The sequence below is a fragment of the Furipterus horrens genome, unplaced genomic scaffold (assembly GCF_987537825.1).
Source record: "Furipterus horrens unplaced genomic scaffold, mFurHor1.1.pri manual_scaffold_17, whole genome shotgun sequence".
In the NCBI taxonomy this organism is placed as follows: Eukaryota; Metazoa; Chordata; class Mammalia; order Chiroptera; family Furipteridae; genus Furipterus; species Furipterus horrens.
The window spans coordinates 11,907,269-11,927,693 of record NW_028327187.1 but is presented as its reverse complement, the minus strand read 5'-3'; the positions used below and the strand labels follow the sequence as shown (position 1 = coordinate 11,927,693).

General features: G+C 45.1%; 1 protein-coding gene and 1 pseudogene across 1 annotated transcript in view; both read right to left on the bottom strand.

The window, feature by feature from the left end:
* LOC149990528 (NHS-like protein 2) overlaps positions 1-19,636 on the bottom strand; it is a 97,893-nt gene extending 78,257 nt beyond the window's left edge. Inside the window, exon 1 of the mRNA XM_090264707.1 lies at positions 19,120-19,636. Coding sequence (XP_090120833.1) covers positions 19,120-19,399 — 280 coding nt within the window. The 5' untranslated portion in view covers positions 19,400-19,636. The remainder of the gene's footprint in view (positions 1-19,119) is intronic.
* LOC149990529 (ragulator complex protein LAMTOR3-like) lies at positions 7,183-8,168 on the bottom strand (annotated as a pseudogene).
* Positions 19,637-20,425: the final 789 nt, after the last annotated feature.

The window sequence follows — 20,425 nt, the reverse complement described above, 5'->3', positions numbered from 1 at the left end:
TCAATAAACCATCTCTTGGGTGCTGGGAGCTTGAGAGCACTGGCAATAGCAGAACTTACAAAACAGCTAAGGGTAAGGATTAACTAATATGGCATATTTGTTAGATAATATGGAAAGGTTAAAGAAATACAAAATGTCTATCTCCTACTAGAACACTTAGTCATTTGACAAACATTTGTAGTGTGCCTACTTCCAAATTAGAGATAAAGGGATGATTTAGCCACTATCTTTCTTCTCAAGGACGATAATACTTAACATTTTGGGGGTGATTGTTTTTGTTTATGAAGCCTTTTCCATTCTGGATTTCATTTGATCCTGCTGGCAAATAGAAAACAGAGGCTGAGCACTGAAATTACTCCCATTAGCAAACATTGGAATTGGGTTTATCTCTTGGGCAAAATAAGTAAAGTGAGCTGGGCTCATTACCAGGATCTCTTCTTCTTCTTCTTCTTCTTTTTTTTTTTTTTTTAGATTTTATTTATTTACTTTTAGAGAGAGGGGAAGGGAGGGAGGAAGAGAGGGAGAGAAACAGCAATGTGTGGTTGCCTCTAGCACACCCCAACCGGCAACCTGGCCCCAACCTAGGCACATGCCCTGACTGGGAATCGAACTGGTGACCCTTTGGTTTGCAGGTCGGCACTCAGTCTACTGAGTTACACCCACCAGGGCACCAGAGCTTATTCCTACCACTAAAGGATGTTGCTAGCCCACAACCACCTAATGTAACTGTGATTTCCCCTGAGGTTGAGGAAACCCCTCAAACTCATTGAAACATATCAGGACCTGAAGGCCGCAATAGTTCTATCCTGTTTGCGAATCCCCACAACCTTTAAAACAGGCTTTCTCTTCTAGGGACAGAATGTTAACTTCTGGGTTCCAGTTCATCTTAGGCCCAGGCATAGCCAGACTGTTCTTCTGAGTATCAAAAAAGAGGGTCATGTTACTTTCAAGAGGTGATAAAGGAAAGAGAAATGAAAAATGAATTCAAGAAGTGGTCAATACACATTTGGTAGTCTCTTCCTCAATTATCCCCTCCCAAGCTGGGCCACCTGGAGAAACTACGGGTTGCAAAAGTTAACAAAGCACAGCAGGAACATAGCAGAGGGAGTCAGAGGAGGCTGTACAGAGGCGGGAATGTCGAGGTGAAAGTCTTGATGGGGAATAGGAGTTTTCAGGAAGAAAAGAAAGGAAAAGCTCAAGGAAACCTTCCCTGCCTCTGTGCTCTATGCTTTTCACATGGGACCCAGGAGTGTGCAGTGGGCTTGTCTCCTTCCATGCTTTCTTCCCTACTATCGAGACTCAAGAGCAAATAAACAAATGGGGCTACATCAAACTAAGAAGTTTCTGCTCAGCTAAAGAAAACATCAGCAAAATGAAAAGGGAACCAACCACATGGGAAAACATATTTGCCAATGATACCTCGGGCAAGGGTTTGGTCTCCAAAATATATAAAGAACTCATATGACTCAAGACCAGGAATCCAGACAATCCAGTTTCAAAAATGGGCAAAGCACCTGAACAGACACTTCACCAAGGAGGACATACAGATGGCCCATAGGCACATGAAAGGATGCTCAACATCACTAGCCAGCAGAGAGATGCAAATAAAAACCACAATGAGATACCACTTTACACCAGTCAGAATGGCCATCATCAACAAATCAACAAACAACAAGTGCTGGCAGGGTGTGGAGAAATGGGAACCCTCGTGCACTGTTGGTGGGAATGCAGACTGGGGCAGCCACTATGGAAAACAGTATGGAATTTCCTCAAAAAACTAAAAATGGAACTACCTTTTGATACAGTGATTCCACTGCTGGATTATACCTGAAGAATCCTGAAACGCCAAATCAAAAGAACCTCTGCACCCCTATGTTCACAGTAGTGTTATTTACGAAAGCCAAGTGCTGGAAACAGCCTAAGTGCCCATCTGTAGATGAGTGGATCAAAAAACTGTGGTACATTTACACAATGGAGTACTATGTAGCAGAAAGAAAGAAGGAACTCTTACCTTTTTGCAAGAGCATGGATGGAACTAGAGAGAATTATGCTTAGTGAAATAAGCCAGGTAGCGAAAGACAAATGCCATATGATCTCACCTAATACAGGAGACTAATGAACAACACAAGCAAATGAGCAAAACAGAACCAGAGGCATGTAAACCAGGAACAGACTGACAGTGACCAGAGGGGAAGGGGGGAGGAGGAAAAGAGGGGAAAGAAGGGGAAGGGACTAGTCAATAAACTAGTATGAATGACCCATGGACATGAACAATAGGGTGGGGATTGACTGTGGGAGAGGGAATGGGGTGGGTGGGTAAAAATGGGACAACTGTAATAAAACAACAATAAATTTTTTTTAAAGACTCAGCAAAAGGCAAGTCTTATGAATTCAGCGTCAACACTACCTGGCACAGTGCATGGCATAGTTTTAGTACTGTACAAGGAGCTAGGTAGGAATTAGCCCTTTAAGCTGGCTGTAAATCACCAGATTAGAGATAAACTGCTTTCCTTTATTCGTCGCCGGCAGCCGTCCGTCTCGAGAGACGATGGTGTAGCTTCTTAAGAGTCTATCTGCACCGCCGAGAATGGCTGCGCAGTCCGACTCGGGAGTGACACGGTATCTGTCTCCTCCCGTGTTGAATCGACATCTTGCGATGACGCTGGAGTGTCCTCTCCAGTGAAGTTGAAGCTACAGAGCCTGGGCAGGGTGATATGGAGGGTCTGCTGTTGCCCATGCAGCAGACCCCCCCTCTCTTCGCAGCTGAAGGGTCCAAGGGAAAGACGGAGTCAATACAGCTTGGCTTCAGGTGAGCCGCAGGAGTTGCCGGTGTTGACTACAATGTCAAACCGCCTTAGGGACTCCAGCTCCGGATTTTCTGTCGGGGTTTACTCCCTTAGCCTTTCCTCTGAAGAGGTATGCCGCAAGGCAGCGGAGGTTTTTTGGAGTCAGAGTTTTCCTTCTCTGATGTGCCCTGACTGGAAGATCGAACCAGCGACACTTAGCTCGCAGGCCGACGCTCAATCCACTGAGCCAAACCAGCCAGGAATTTCCTTTATTAAAGAACATGAAAATTGAGGGAGAAAAAATATTGCAGCTATGCCCAAACTCACCACTGAAAAGCACATTGAAACAGAACACAACGTTGTCAAACAGATACTGAAGTGTGAAGTGATGTCCATATTTCCCCATCTAGAATCCATAAGCAATGAGCCCTCACAATGAACAATCGGCCCTAGTTGCTCATTGTAGAGAGTGGATGAGCAGCCTGGAGTCGAAGATAGGAGCAGCACAGCCCCTTCGAAAGCAGACAGCAGACAGCAGCCGTGCATCTGGAGGGTAGACGTTTTGTCACCGTAAAGAGCAGCTCTGCCGGGAGGGATGCAGTATGGGTGGAGCTGGCAGCACATGGGGTGAGTTAGAGGGCGGTGGTTAGAAGGAGGAGTTCTATAAATTCCTTAAGAATAAGGTCTAGCTCTTATATATATTTGTGTGCCTGGTGCCTGACCCAGCGCCAGGTACTACAGGACCTCCTGCACTATTGTGCAAGTTGTATTCCTACAAGGGTACCCTGCCAAGGAGTCTAGGGTTGGCGATAAAATCCAGCCAAATCCATTGCCCTATCTGACTGCACGTGAAGAAAGGGGCACCCTTATTTAATTATTATGCCCAGAGAGGGTGACTTTTAAAAATTGGTCTACCCAGAGGAATTTTTAATAGTTATGAACAAAGAGGTGTTTTTTCTAATTGCTAATGCTCAGAGGTGGCGCCTTTGTCTAAAGGGTCCACCAAAAAGGATAGGTTTTCCTCACTGGTCCATCCAGAGGAGGCTCCCTTTTGCCACCCCTCTACATGAAGGGGACACCTATTTGCCATATACATGTATGCTACCAACTTGCGCCGGCATCTAACAGGGATCCAGTATATGTTTAGTGTAATGAACAGGGTCGTCATGTTCACTGTTTCTTCCCCCTGCCTCACCATCTCCTCCCCATGTGCAGTGGCTTTGAAAGTACAGGCACAAGTCTGTGCATGTCAATAACATTTGTTTCCTAAATCTACCATTTTCATTAACTTGGAATTAGGGTAAAAAAAAAGTTTTTTTCACAATAAGGAGTCAACTTATGCAAGTCATTAGTCCCAGAGGGAATGCAGGCTAGAAATTGGAATGCTGTGGGACTTAGCTATCCAGAACCTTCAAGACCTGAGTCTCTCTTGGCCAAGTGTTTCGGGAGCTGGACTCTTCCTCAATTTTTAGTACTAAATCTTTTCTTTAATTTTCACCATTTTGAGTGGAACAATTGCCGAAAACACACTTCTCAGCTTTCCAGAAATGTTTCCAGAAAATCAAAGTACATGGAAGTCCAGCAAACAAAGATATAAAGAAGAAATACTCATCCAGACAGGTAGGAGGGGCAGAGCCAGGGAGGAGAGGCCACAATATGGTGGTGGCAGCAGCAGTGGCAGCAGCAGCGGAAAGCACAGTCACACGTTTAAAAAAAGTCAAGAGGGACACCTGGAGAGCACTCCTGGCACCAGACCAGAACGCGCAGCTCACGGTCCCAGCGCCAGGGAAAATAAAGCCTCATTGCTTTTGACTGTGTAAACCAGTGCGGGCTGGGACGGAGAAAGAAACTGCCTATTTCTTAGCAGAATCAGCTTGTTTAAAGGGCCCCCACTGTCCTAGAATATCCGCAGACCCACCCACTCTGGAAACGACAGCCAAGGCAACAGTTAGAGAGGCTCCAGTTCCATACAAAGTGAGAGAAGTGCCTGGAACAGGGGCGAGTGCTGAGCAAGTGGCATTGTTCCCTCTCAGACCCCTCCCCCCCACACAGGGCCACAATGTGGTAAAACAGGTCGCCCTCTACTGACGAATACCTAAGGCTCTGCCCCTTACAAGGTAACAGGAGCAACAGCTCTACCTAAGACACAGAGGCAAACAAACACAGGAACCTATCAAGATGAGGACACAGAGAAGTATGGCCCAAAAGAGGGAACAGATCAAGGTCCTAGTGGGAGAATTAAGCGACGAGGATAGCCAACCTAACAAATGAGGAGGTAACCAACCTAACAGATGCAGAGTTCAAAACACTGGTGATAAAGATGCTCACAGGCTTGACAGATATGCTTAAGTACGGCAAACAAATAAGGGAAGAAGTGAAGGCTATGCTAAATGAAACAAAGGAAAATCCACACAAAACCAATGAAGGGAAGGAAACTGGGGTTCATATCAATGATTTGTAACATAAGGAATAAAACAACAGTCAACCAGTACAGAATGAGGAAACAACAATTGAAAACAATGAGGAGAGGCTTAGGAACCTCTGGGACAACTTTAAATGTGCCAACATCCGAACCATGGGGGTGCCAGAGGGAGAAAAGGAGGAGCAAGAAATTGAAAACTTATGTGAGAAAATAATGAAGGAAAACTCCCCAGATTTGGTGAAGGAAATAGACATACAAATCTGGAAGGCAGGGAGAGTCCCAAACAAGCTAGACCCAAAAAGGATCACACCAAGACACATCATAATTAAAATGCCAAAGGTTCAAGATAAAGAGAGAATCTTAAAAGCAGAAAGAGAAAAGCAGAGAGTTTCCTACAAAGGGGTGCCTATAAGACAATTAGCTGATTTCTCAAAAGGAACTTTGCAGGCAAGAAGGAACTGGCAAGAAGTATTCAAGGTGATGAAAGGCAAGGACTTACAACCAAGATTACTCTATCCAGCAAAGCTATCATTTAGAATGGAAGGGCAGATGAAGTGCTTCCCAGACAAGGGAAAGCTAAAGGAGTTCATCATCACAAAGCTATTATTATATGAAATGTCAAAGGGACTTACTTAAGAAAAAGATCAAAATTATGAACATTAAAATGACAACAAACCCACAACTATCAACAACTGAATCTAAAAAATAAAAACAAAATCTAACTAAGGAAACCAGAATAGGAACAGAATCATAGGTATGGGGATCATTTGGAGGGTTATCAGCTGGGAGGGGGAAGAGGTAGAGATGGGGAAACGGTACAGGGATTAAGAAGCATAATTGGTAAGAACAGAATAGACAGGGGGGAGTTAAAAATAGTATAGGAAAGGGAGAAGCCAAAGAACTTATATGCACGACCCATGGACATGAACTAAGGGGGGTGAGATTGCTGGAGGGAAGGGGGGTACTGGGCAGAGGGAGCAAAGCAAAGAAATTGGGACTACTGTAACAACATAATCAATACAATATACTTAAAACAAAAGATTCTTTACCTTAACATATATTTATTTTTTATTAATGAAATGGCTTCATTTTTATAATTGCCTTTGTTCTTTTATAAAGTTATAAGGCATATTATCTAACCTGGTACTATTGTACCTCACAATAAATTCATCTGTGAAACCATTTCTTGTCACATACTTTATTATTTTATACTTTTAAAAACACTATTTTATTTATAATCGTGTCTTTAAAAAGTGGCTGTACTATCATGTTTACATATATACCAATACTAGAAACAGAGTTTGATAATGAATCACATCTAAATTTTATAAAGAACTTACAAACATTAAAAGCCCGATTCTTTAATCAGAAGAGTGGGGAACACTATTAGCTATCATTTTCATTAAAGAATAGCACCCTCTGAGAAGAATGAAATCAATTAGTAATATTCATCTATACTGCAAAATAATATACACACAGGGAAGTCATTTTATTATCTTTACTTAGCCATTTTATCTTCCCCACACTCAATACAAAGAAATAAAACAATATGAAAAAATATGGCCTCGTTATTATTCACAATAACAGGGGTCTGCTTCACTCTGCAGGCCTGGCCGTATTGTCCAAGAGGGAGCATTTCGTGGCTCAAGTGGATCAAAGTACCATTTTGATTCTGACCCACAGAACAGAATCTCATATAGATTTGGTGACTGGCCTAACTACATGAGAAGCCATGATAGACTGAACCATTTCTGTGGTATCCCCAGATTTCAATAAATAAAAGAAGACCTATCAAGAAAAGGCAACAACCAATCTGTCCACAAATTATATCTATACAACTCCTTCTTTAGTATAAGTTGGAAAAGGGGACCTTTTCTTGAGTACATGGATACAAGTATTGTAGTGTAAAGATTGCTGAATTGATATCGTGTGTGTTATAACGAAGATAAAGTAGAGATCAAAACCACTGTCAGTTTAAGAAACTTCCACAACTCGTCTCAATTCTTCAAAGTGTGGAGTAAGTTCTTTTTCTAGGCTGACAATTAGCTCTGTATTGGCACTGCTGCTAGCTATGAAACTCACCACCAAAGGTAAATTAACAATCCACCTATTTTGTAACAGATGATACTTTGATTTTTTGATTGCTGGCCAACCTCAAGGTGTTGTCTTCCCAAACCCATAGTCTTTGGACATCCCACCTGCATCCCTAGGGGATAAGTTCAAGTTCAGTGGTTCCTAAGCCTCTGCTTAACCAGAACCCACAACATATACTGGGGATGAGGTGAGGGGGAGGAGATAGACAAAGTCATAACTGCTGGTGTCACCAATGCAGAGTCCGAGGTTCCAGACTTCAGGAGGAAACGAGGGTGCCAGGTCACCAACAACAGTCCAGCTGCCCTAAGCCTCAGTACAGTCAACCAGTGTCCTAGGAGCATAGGGTAGTTTGCAACGATGGCCTGCAGGCCTCCTAGGCTGGCAGGGGCCGGAGAGTCCCACAGGCCACAAGCGGACCTGATTTTTTGAAAGTTCGAGTTTGCTCCCTTGGTTTGTTGTAAGGGCAAAAGTAGAGAAAGAAACTAGGTCTCAAAGCATGTACTGAGCCCTGACCAGTGTGACTTATTTGCTTGGGCGTTGTCCCACAAAGGGAAAGGTCACCGGTTTAATTCCCTGTCAGGGCACATTCCTGGACTGCAGGTTTGGTCCTGGTCAGGGCAGGCAGAGAAGGCAGCCAATCAATGTCTCTCTCACATCGATCAATGTTTCTCTCCGTCTCTTTCTCCCTCCCTTCACCTCTCTAAAAATAAATAAATAAAATCTTAAAAACAAGAAAGCTTGCTCTGAGCATTATCATTGGCCACTTTAATAAGAGGCACTCCATCTCTATCTGACAGAACAATAGCACAGAGCTCTTCAACACTTGGTAACTTTTTATACAGTAATCACTGTAGGTCATCAGCCATGATGAACCCCTTTCTCCCTCAGGTTCAATATCTACACCTGGCTTTCTGGCCTGCCTGGTTCTCTGGCCAGCAGGGTTCAGGGCTGCCTGCTACCACTTCAGGGACAACTTCAAAGGCAGATTCCTCTAAAAACCACTGTCACATGATTTGTGACGACCTCTGTGCTCCAGGAAGCACTCCCTAAGCCTTGGATGCCTGGTAGCATGGCTCATGTCACTTTAGTCTAAGCCTGAATTATCATTCATGCTCATTATCCACAATTACATTATAAATTTTCAAGGATTATGTGGTCAAATAAGTTTGGGAAACTAGACTGCTCTCTTCGAGCTTTATCCTTCTATACCTTAACAGTGGTTCTGATCCTTGGCTGCGCATTAGGATCACCTGGGGATCTTTTTAATATCCTGATTCCTGGGCCTCATCCCCCAGAAATCATGGTTCTGTTGGTATGGGGTGGGGCCACAGCATTAGTAATTTTTTTAAGTTAGGATTTGCAGCCAGGGTCTCTATTTTTGGCTGTAAGTAATTTAAAAAGTGAAAAATGCGATCAGACAAGCAGTGTGGAGGATTCTACCCTGGGAGATGACTGAATTGCCTGGTGGTTTGGGCATGTGTTAGATACTACTGAGGGGTTCCCATGACCTTGAGGCTGCCTGGTTTTGAGAACAGGGCTTACTCCATATCCCTACTGGTGAGGGTTAGGCCCATTGGACCCTCAGGCAAACTGCCAAATGTGTCCCTGAAACAGCCTTAGGCCCTGTAAGTTTCATGAGATGAAGGTGTTTCTTCATCCCAGAACCAAGCTAGTTCTGTAAAACTGGTGAGCGAAGCCAGGAGCCACGCAGACAACCTGAGGGAAGAGGTGAACAGAGAGCCAGCAGGATACTTGGACAAAAGCTCTGCCCGAAGGCAGGGGACGCTGCCTAGCTGTGCGGCCTGCATCTCTCCCGTGCTGCTTCATTAAAGCCCCTCCATGGCGTCCCAGCATGGCGGGTGCTGTGGTCAGCCAGCACCACATATTCCCTGTGACAATAAACATCTCATAGCTGCCAGGACTCCCGGTAGTGCCGCGGCTTCAGTTCCAAAGAATGTTTTCCCCCTTGGTTGGCGAGGCAGTGAACAGATGTCGGTGGTGGAGAATGAAGGGCGGAGTCAAAGGAAAGAAAAATCCTCGGGTTGGGAGAGATGAGATGACAGCCTCTAAAGGTAGATGCTGGTCCTCTGCGGGTATGCAGGCATTCTTTACATGTTCTGGAGAAGGGAACAGTGCCTGCAATTCAGAGATGTCTAGGAAACATTCTTATTATAACTTCACCTTTACAGAACCCTTATCTAGAGATTTCTAAAGGCTTCGTGGAATTTCATCTTCTCAGTATTTAGTGATTGTGTGCATGACCATATGGGCCAGGCATTTTACATACATTATTTTGGATCTTCTCAACAGCCCTCTGAACTGGATAGCATTAACCTAACCCCTTTTTACAGGAAAGGGACTGCAGCTCAGAGACATGAGGCCACCAATAAATGCTGGGCAAGTGAGACTTCAACCACAGCTTCTTCTTCTAATTCACAAAATGTTCCTCCTTAACATATTATTCATTGTTTTTTTTTGTTTATTTATTAAAAGTAATACATGTTCAAACTCACAACTATCAACAACCGAATCTAAAAAAAATAAAATAAAACAAAAACAAACTAAGCAAACAACCAGAATAAGAACAGAATCATAGGTCTGGGGATCATTTGGAGGGTTATCAGCTGGGACGGGAAAGGAGGGAAGGCGGAAAAGGTACAGGGATCAAGAAGCATAATTGGTAGGTACAAAATAGACAGGGGGATGTTAAGAATAATAAAGGAAATGGAGAAGCCAAAGAACTTATATTCATGACCCATGGGCATGAACTGGCGGGGGGCTGTTGGAGGAAAGGGGGGTACTGGGCGGAGTGGGACAGAGGGGAAAAAATTGGGACATCTGTAATAGTGTAATCAATAAAATACAGTTAAAAAAGAAAAAAGTAATACATGTTCATTTAGGAAATTTTGAAAAATACAGAAAGGTATAAGAAAGAAAACCCACTCACATAATCCCATAAAGATAACTATTGTTATCCTAGTTATCTTTGCTATCAATTGTTACCATTGTTATTGCCCTGAGAGAACCATTGTTAATATCTGGACATACACCCCTCCAGGGTTTTGTTTTATGTGTGTGTGCTTTATTTTGGATAATATTGTATTACATGCAGTGTTATACCCTCGTTTTTCACTTAGCATTATTTTGTGCATTTCCACACATCCTTATATATTTGTTTGGAGCATGAATTTTCTTATCTGTATAGTATTCTATCACACAGACCTGTCAAAATTTATATAGCCACACCCCTATTATTGAGTGTTTAGGTTATTTTCATTTTTTGGTTAATATAAATAACAAAAAATGCAGTGAGCATCCTCAAACATTTCCCCCCACAATAGATGATATTTCTTTAGCATAAGATCCTGGAAGTGGAATTACTGGGTCATGGTGAACAATATATAACAACACCACTGTTGCTGACAACTGTGACACACAGCCTCTTGCAGGAGCAGAGAAAGCCAAGGCCTGTTTATGAAGACCTCACTCCCCTAAGGGCTTGATCGTTGGGAAAGATAATATGAGTTTGGCTATTTTGCAGATCCTGGGAATCAGACTATAAATTGCCAGGCAGTTAATTACCCTGTTCTCAGAAGCAAGTGATTTCAGTTAAAACAAAACAGCTGAATCATTTTTAAAACTCATCTCTTCTTTGAGTCCATTTTCCAAAGAAAAAATATTTTTCTGATTTTCCCCTAGATGAATTACAGACCATTCTTAAGAATCTATGCTATGCAGAAAGAAAAAAATAAAAGAGACAGGCAAATATCCCCACTCATAAAAGAGCAGGGGCATGAATAATATATTTAGCTTTGCAGTACAACTGGATCCACACGGCCAGGGACATACAGGCAGGTAGACTCTTGCTTTCTTTCCCTCTTTCTTTCTCATTGTGGGGCTTAGAGGCCCTCCTGGCCTGGACTTCTTGGAAGGGCCCAGGACCTGGCTCTGCAAAGCAGGGAGGGGCCGAGGTCACCCAGGTTTCATCTGACCAAGGATAATGAAAACTTGAATGTGGATCAAGAAAATATGAAGTTACTATTACGACTTCATTTTAACCTTTCCAAGGCTCTCCAGTATCCACCTCTTTAGCCAGCAAACAGGATGTAAAGGCCTCCCCACCCCACGTCCACCCGGAGGGCTCATTCTGAGTCAGAAGGCCCTTGCGCCCTCTCCTCCTCAATCACTTGAGTTAGTTCCTCCCCCACACTAGTCAGGCCTTGTACAGGCTACTTCCTGAGCCAGGAATTCCTTCCCCCTCCTTCTTCAACTGGTCGGCTCAAGACCATCCTTCAAAACTCAGACAACACATGCTCCTGGAAGTTTTTCCAAGCCTCCAGGCTGAGTCAGGTATACCCCCTCTGCCTTCCCCTTGACTCCCAGGCTTGCCTCCACAGCAGTACAATGATTCGATGCTCTCCTCACTGGACTGTCTATATCCCCAGAAACCAGCACAGGGCCAGGCCCAGAGTCAGATGCTCAATAAATGTATGATGGCTAGTAAGAAGGGAGGAATTTCACTTAATAAGCATTTACTAAGTGCCTGTTAGGTGCCAAGCACTATTTTAGGGGCTGGAGATACAGTAGTAAAATAGAAAAAGTCTCTGCCCTTAAGAAGCTTACATTCAATTGAGGAGCTTACATTTTAGAAAGAGACAGAGGGAGGAAGAGAAGAAGAACAGAAGGGACAGAATGCTGTCCAATGGCTCAACCCTTCCAAGTTAAAGGACAGAGGTCTAGTGGTATTGCACACGATCAGACCCCCTGCCTCACACACAAAGCACTTTGCAGCAAGCCTGCTTGTGCAAATGCTTAGTCAATACAACTCCTATTTGTTGTATTATTAACATAGCCTTGTCCATTAAGACTCTAACTTAAAATATTTAGTGAAGGCTCATCTAAGTGAAATCATGGAATTCTGCGGAGCAGGGAAGAGATGATAACTGAAATCAAGAAAGTAAGGCTAGTGGTTCCCACTGAAAGTAGAGGATTCCAGAGGACCATGGAGTTATCACAAGAAGTCTGTGAGTCTGCAGATCCACCAAGCACTGTCCATCTACTAAGCACTACCCTACCTATGTGTGAAGATAAGGTCATCAATTTCAAATCTACAAATTCATGTAATCACATCACTGAATTCACAGTAGCATTCTGTCACTGTTCGTATTTCTGTTTTTACTATAGAGGATTCTAAAAGTCCAAATCCTATCCACAGAACCCAAACCAGACTGAATGGAAAAGCCTCTAGGGTCTGGACCGAGGGCCTGGTTCTGGTTATCAGCTCTCCCCCACCACTGTAGACTGTGAGCCCTTTGAGGAAAGAGATTAGGTCTTATTTACCTCTGGTCTCTAGTATCCAGCACAAGGGTGAGAGGGTGTAAAGAGACAGAGTCCAGACAAAGTTTTACCCTCTCTTCAACGCTAGAAAGTAATGATCTGAAAATAAGGTAATTTGAGGCCCTAAGTAAGGCTATACAGCATTCCCTCACTTATCACGGGTATTACGTTGTAGACCCCCCCACCCCCACCCCGCGATAGGTGAAAATCCGCGAAGTAGGAACTTTATATTTATTTTAGTATTTATATATATTTTAAGGCTTTATAAACCACACACTTATAAACCATTCTCAGTCCCTTATTAACCTTTCCCACTCCCTTATTAACCTTTTCCACACTTTTATATACACTACTTATGTTCTTAAACATATTCTACACTCTTAAACCTATGTAACTTTAACAACATATGTATACAGTACCACAAAATCCCGCAACATAGTGAAAAATCAGCGATAAATAATTAAATATAGTGTTTTTTAAAATCCCGCGATATAGTGAGGCCGCGATAAGTGAACTGCGATATAGCAAGGGACTGCTGTATAGAGCAACAAAGCTTGGAAGCCAGTTAAGTTACTTAAGCTTTGAATAATAAATCCATACTTTGAAATGTATATGCAAAGCAGATTTTTGGTAATAATTTTACTTTCTCATTCTCCTTGATTTTTTTAATTAAAAGTGCCTCTGAAAACACCAACCAGGCTCTGCTATAACAGAAAACGGCCAGAGTGTGGTTGTGTGACAAGGCATGTCCACAATTGAATTAAAAGCTATGAGGCTAGACAAGCAGATACGAGGTCTGTCCAGAAAATACCCAGCCATGTAATACTAAAAAAATAAACATTTATTGAAAAAGATACAAGATACAAGAAACATCATACAGAGGACAATGATGCCTCAGTCCCCTTCAAAGTAGGCACCTTTAGATCTCACATAGTTCTCCCAATCACCATCAGCTACCCCATTGTATTTTCCTAAATTTCATCAACTGTCTGAAGTCTTTTCCCTTTCAAAGGTGATTTTAGTTTTGGGAAAAGCCAGAAGTCGCAGGGCTCCTAATCTTGGCTGTAGGGAGGCTGAGTCACCTGGGTGGTTTGATGTTTTACCAAAAATCTCTGCACAAGATGTGATGCATGAGAGAGTGTTGTCGTGATGAAGCTGCCAATCGCCAGTTGCCCATAGCTGTAGCCTTCTGAATCATCCATAAGTTCCCGTGGAGGAATGTTCAAGTTTAACACAAAGTTTGATGCAGATTTGTTGCTCTACTAGCTCAGTCATTTTGAATGCAACGGTCACACAGTACACATGCTCACTCAGTGGCATCTACCACCCCCACTGATTAGTACAGTGAAGGTGTCATTGTTCACGCATGCGCATTCCAGTCCACTCTCCTTGGCTACCACATTACATCAATGTCGTGCAAACTATTCCTGTTATATTAACAATAGCTGGGTTTTTTTCTGGACAGACCTTGTATAAAGATGACAGAAGGATTATGACTGAAATACTCCAGTGGAAAGGTAACCTCCAGAGAATGAACTCATTTGCCCAGCCACCCCTTCCCACCTGAAGATTATTTTCTCAAAACTAGTTCCCACTAAATACTTAAAGGAGATTGTGTTTTGTTTTAATAAGGGAGCTTGTTGCCTCACATCTATTCTCTATGGTTGATCTTCCTTCTTCCCCTCCACCTCCAGCTCACTCCCCAAGTCCCAGCTGCAGAAATCACAGTGACCCTGTACTTCAGAGCATCCCACAGTTCCCAAAAGTAGCAGGAATCATTTCTCATCTTGGATAAGTCCCAGCTAGAAAAACATGCCAGGGCACTGACTCTCAATGAATACCTGACTTTGAACATAGCATCACTGCAGAGGGCAGAGCACCACTGTGGATGTCAGAAGGCCTGATTTCTAGTTCAAGGCCTCCTGCCACTGACCTGCTATGTGACCTAGCCAGTGCCACATTCCCCAACAGACATATTGAGTATTCACCTAGTCTACCAAAAACAGGAGTACAAAACAGAGAGACAATTAAAGAATCTAGTAAGAAGCGATTTTAATTTCAATGTACATGTGGAACTTTGAGTAATTCAAAAAAAAATAACATTTTATTTGAAGGTTTAATATTGCTTTCATTTGCAATTACGTATGGAAAGGCACTATAATCTTTGTAGCCCTCGGGGCTACTAAAGATCTTTATCCAGCTGTGTGCCTTTGGACAAGTCCCTTCCTTTTTCTGGGACTCATTAGTCAAGAGTTTTGGCCAAGCCACAGAAATACAGGGACAGATTATTTAAATTCATCACTCTCCTCTTGACAGCTAATCAACTTCATAAAGGTCAAAGTTGAGCCAACTAACCAAACTTGAATCTTTTCCTATTACTCTACTATTCTGTCATCCTGACACTTTTATCATTTTAGCCATTCATGTGTCTAAAAAAGAAGATTAGCCCTGGCTGCTGTGGCTCAGTGGATTGAGTGCCAGACTGCAAACCAAAGGGTCACCAGTTCGATTCCTAGTCAGGGCACATGCCTGGGTTGCAGGCCAGTTCCCTAGCTGGAGGTGTGCGAGAGGCAACTACACATTGATGTTTCTCTCCCTCTCTTTCTCCCTCTCTTCCCCTCTCTCTAAAAAATAAATAAATATAACCTTTTTAAAAAAGATTAAATTTCTTGTTTCTAAAGTGGAGGATATTCTAGTGGACATTTTGGTGTCCAAATTTCCTGGGAATATGTTTCAACACATGGAACTACCACGAAACAGACCTGGAATTTCAATGGTATTTGAAAGAAAATGGGCCTGCTCCCCCTCCCCATTCTGTCAAGCCACTGCCTCAAGGGTCTCTAGCGTAAGACAGAGATAAAGTGAGCCCTGACATAGTATAGTGCCTGTTCCAAGTCCCCCAAATTCCTCCTGCTCCATCCAATTCAAGCAGGCCATGTCCCCTCCTCAGGAGCAATGATGGTCGGATTTAGGGTCTAGGACACTTCATCTAAAATGGTAAACTGGTCGCAGTCTAGAGGTGCAGCTTTCATTTTTTCACCTCCATGTAGATTTACAATAGTCTCCCCTTTCACTGGAGTTATGATTTAAACATAAATAAACCAGATGTCCTTTAAGATTTGGAGCCAGAGTTGCCACAAAGTTGGAAAATCAAGAGACAGGAATTTGACATAAAGATGAAGAAGGAGTTTCCACCATTGATCCCAACTGGATGTTTTCAAGCCAAAATAATTGCAAGAGGAACAGAGCATCTTTCCCACAGCAAATTCATGGGCTAAGGTAGCATGATCATTCCCCAGTGTTATTAAACATACCTAGAGTTGTCTAGTGCTTCATTGACTTCCTTGCTCATACAGGAGATATTATACCTGTAGGCCAATGGTCTGATTGCATTTGTAATTATCATCTAAGCACCTACAAACATTAAATAGATCTCCAAGGGAGAAATTGGAAAGCTTGGATTGACTCAGCATATGGATTCAGGTGGGGAGCTATTTCCCACTGGTTTTGACCATGCTACTCTTGAGTTGATGAGTACAAAGTACAGGACACAAATGCAATAAAACGGGTCACATGCAAAGCCAAATATTAGAAAACTTCAAGTTATAAGAAGGGCCATGACAAGGATTTGGCAACTGCCACAGATCTACAACCAGAGGAATACAATGCAGTCCTGTCGCACAACCTCTCCTCCTACCACCCCACCCCCACCCCATACCAGTTATGATCTTCTAGGGCAGCCTCAAAGGGGTTCAAGATACCAAAGAATAGCCTTCTGTGGAGGAGAGGATGTTGCCAGGCAACTAGCCCAGCCCAAGTCCTACCTCTGGTAACTTTGAAGATGGTGGGGGCATGAACCCTGATTGTGTAGAGGGGCACTTTGGACTCCTTTAGGATCAACTTTCTCTTCCTCTGTCTCTCTCCTTCTCCTCTCCTTGTCATCCCCTTCTGTCTGTCAGGGCCCCAGGCCAGCCTGCAGTCTGGTCATCAGAAGCCTGAAGGCTATGGGCCAGCCTGACTTGCCATTACTCAGTCTGTAGGTGGCAACCAAGCTGTCCCTGCAGGGATGCTACAAGCTGCTGGCCTGTCAGGTGTCATAAACTCTGGCCACGTTGCTTCCAAACCTTCCTCTCTCCTTCTCAGGTTTTTTTCTACATCCATGGTTGAAGAATTAGGTACAGAAAGAATTTGAGGGACATCAGCCAGATAGAGGATGATATATATAGGGTAAAATGCTGGCTGGGAGTGCTGACTACCAGCAAAACAGTCATTAAAGGAGCAGGGGTGCTAGGAGGGAAAGACACAGGGAAGAAAAAAGGACAAGACCTGACAATGGTTTAAAAAATTTGGGTATTTATTTGGGGTCCAATATAATATACAGCCTGCTGAAAACCTTGTTGAAGCTTATGCCGGAGTGACAAAGTAGTGGCCAGATGGTACACTGATTATGTTCCCAACTCTCTGCATTTGGCATTTATGCTCAGATCATTGCTACACACTCAAAGATCCTGAGGAGAAAAGTGTGCAGTGGAAACCTCAAGGGGAGTCTGGGGTAGGGCGTTAGACCAGAAAATGGAAAAACAGAACTTCTGGCCAAATTAAGGTAGCCATGTTCCATGTATGCAGCAGACCGCTCAGTGCCTCTGAGCCCAGAGACAAGTACATTCTCAAAGGCAAGTGTCCATACCAGAGATGAGAGGTGGCTGCTCTCTCAGTTCTTGCAAACTTCAAAGAAATCAAACCAATGCAATTTATCCTAAGAATTGCTCTTTTCCTTTAAAATATAACTACTGCATAAAGCTATCTCTTTTCTATCCCAGCAGATCACTGGAAAGGGTTAGATCCCAAGGTGACTAGGAGAAGCCAGGCCTTCACTCGTGTGGAAAAGGCTGTCCAGTTAGCGGGCAGAAAGGTACAAGTTGGAAGGACAGAGCCTCCTCCCTGTCCTTAACTTAACCTGCTAAACTCAGTAGGTGGCTCTCTGCAAGCTGTGTGGGGATTTTGAAAACTACGCCCCAAGCTGACTTATCAGATTTCTCCTAAACTAATCCTGGTAGTCAGTGGGACCCCAGCAAAAAAAAAAAAAATCAACAATGACCTTCTTACCCTCTTTGTTAACTGAAAACTAACCAGACCTAGGGCCCCAGCTTTCTTGGTCCCCTGCCATGCAGAGGTTTCTGGTCCCATGTCTACATTCCATCTGGCAGTCATCTGTATCTTCCACCTTCTTTTTCCCACAGGACCTGGTTCTTTTTTCAACACCAGTGCCCTCCTCCCTCTACCTCAGAGGTCAGATACCTTTTTGAAGAGGAGTGCCAGGGCCTCTGACTCTTGTCTTACTGGAAGGTGCAAGGACCAGATGGAGTCTGAAATGGACAGGGAATGACCCAGGCAATTCTTTCCTAAGACAGCTAGAGGCTTGCACTCAAAAGTCAGTCAGTAGCCATCTTCTGCACCACCCCCCCATTTGAAACTTTCTGGCCACACTACTCTTCTCCCCTAACTTTCTAGTGGCGCCAGTTGGCCCGGATACTTGGCATGCCCAGCTGTGTGGTCAGCATTTCCAGTACATTCAGTCCCCTTGCTTTCAGCAAAAGGCCACACTCTAAGGGATCTCGGCATTTCCATGGAGAGAAGATTCCTCATACAAAGTGTTAGGGTCCAAAACAGTAAAGGACAAGGACTAGCATTGCTCTCCTTTCCTCTCAGAGGTCCTGCGCACTCAGCCAGGGTACCACTCGATTTCTCAGGCATGGCTGATTCCTAAAACACTCATGAAACTGATGACAGTTGCTTTAAACGGTTCTGTCAAGAAAACCTGTGGGTAGGGGATCAGCGAAACCAGGGCCAGTCTCTCCTCCCACCCTTTTTTCGCCACTCCTGGTGCAGCAACCCAAACTCGCAGGGAGAAGAAGGCGGGTGGGTGCTCAAGACACTCCTCTGAGTGCGAGCCACGATCACACTCAGGCGCGAAGTTGCACAGGTTTAAAACTGGTAGGCAGAGCCGCCAGTCTCCTGCGGTCGCGTAAGTGGCCGGCGACAGGGGCGCGCTTTCGGAAGTAGCTGGGCTCCTGGACTGAGGCAGACGCCAGCAGCGCGGCCATTTGGTTCACGACGCCACGAAGAGGAGGGCGCCTCGGGCCTGGGGGCGGCGCTGAAGCTGTCCAGGACCCACTGACTCCCACCTCCGCCTTCCTCCCCCACTTCCCTAGGAGGCGGCGGCCAACCCCAGGGCCGGGAGCCCCGAGGGCACAAGTCCACTCAGGACGGCGCGGCAGGGTCCAAGAGCAGGAAGTTCCAGCGGGAGAGCAGCGGGTGGGGAGTCAGAGAAACAGGATCCCCTCACTCCCTGAGGGGAAGGGAAAGGAGGGAAGGGGTGGAGCGGAGAGGGAGGGGGAGGGGTGAGCGCTGAGCGGGTGCTCACGGGCGCCCCCAAAGGCGGGGTAGTCGCGGGGCCGATAGCTGCCCGAGCGCTGTTACCTAGCTGGTCCTGGTCGTCCTCAGGGCCAAGCAGGCGGCAGGGAAGGCGGCGACGGAGGCGCACGGTGCGCAGGACTAGGCTGTCGGTGCGGCGCCCCAGGGCCAGCAGGTGCCCCTCGAGGTCCTCGAGCAGAGCCAGAGAGTGGCCACAGAGGTCAGCAAGCTGCCGGAGGAGGCTGAGTGCGGCCAGGTGGCTCACGTCTCGGAGCTCCGTCAGCGGCTGCGGCGGGTTGCGCGGGCACAGGCGCCTGGGCACCACCGTGCGCCTGTAGAACGGCATCCCGGGAGTTGGGGACCAGCCTGGCGGCGCGTCGGGCTCACCACAAGTGGCGCCCCTGGCCCTAGCTACCCTGAGCGGCGGCCCCAGCTCAGGGTGTAGCAGGCCCCTGGGCGCGGGCCGGCAAATCGGGCTGGCGCGGGAGACGCTGGGCGGGGGCTGGGGTGGGGAGGTGGGGGACAGGCTGATGGGTTCCCAGCCTAGAGCGGCTGCTCCCCCCAGGGCTGTACACTCGCTGGAGCCACCAGTCCCTCTGACTGGTTCGCTGGGCTCCTCCTCCTCCTCCCCGCCTTTCTCCACCTCCTCCTCCTTCACTCTGCTACTTCGGGATCCCCCCACCCACCTATTTTTTTTTTTTTTTTCGGTCAGAGATTCGCAGATTAACGCTTGATCCGGGAGAGGAGGGAAAGGGAAGTAGGAGTAAAAAGAACGAGCTGGAGCGTGAAAGAAGGAATGTCCGCGTGAGTTGTGTGTGTGTGTGTGTGTGTGTGTGTGTGTGAGATGTTCGGTGCAGTATGTGTGCCCGCGTCCTCCTGCGGAGCTCGATTCCTGGGACTGATAAAGTTTTGTGCTTGGGTTTTTGTTGTTGTTGTTGCTTTTTTACTTAAACTTTTTCTTCGTAAATAACAAAAATTCAGGCACACCAGGAGCTCACGGCGGCGAGTAACCAGGGGAGACTGGCCCAAAGTCTGACTTCATTCATTTAGCTTTCCTTCTCCAAAAGTGTACTCGGTGCCACGCACAGGCTTAGATTAGTCTGAGTACAGCCTTCTAAGCGCCCAGGAGCTTGGAAATGAGGGAGAAAGAAGTAAATATCTCACTCCATTATTCAGGAGGGTAGTGTCTCTGGGGAGTCCCAAAGTACCTGGACTGCTGTGAAGGCTCTGGAATGAATGAATGAATGAATGAATGAATACAAACCCGTTCTCAGGAACAATACACTCATGTCGGATTTAAAGACTCCACTACGTATTTTAGGCAAAAGAGAGCCCAGAGCCTGGCCAAACTGGGCTCTTGGGATGCCTGCGG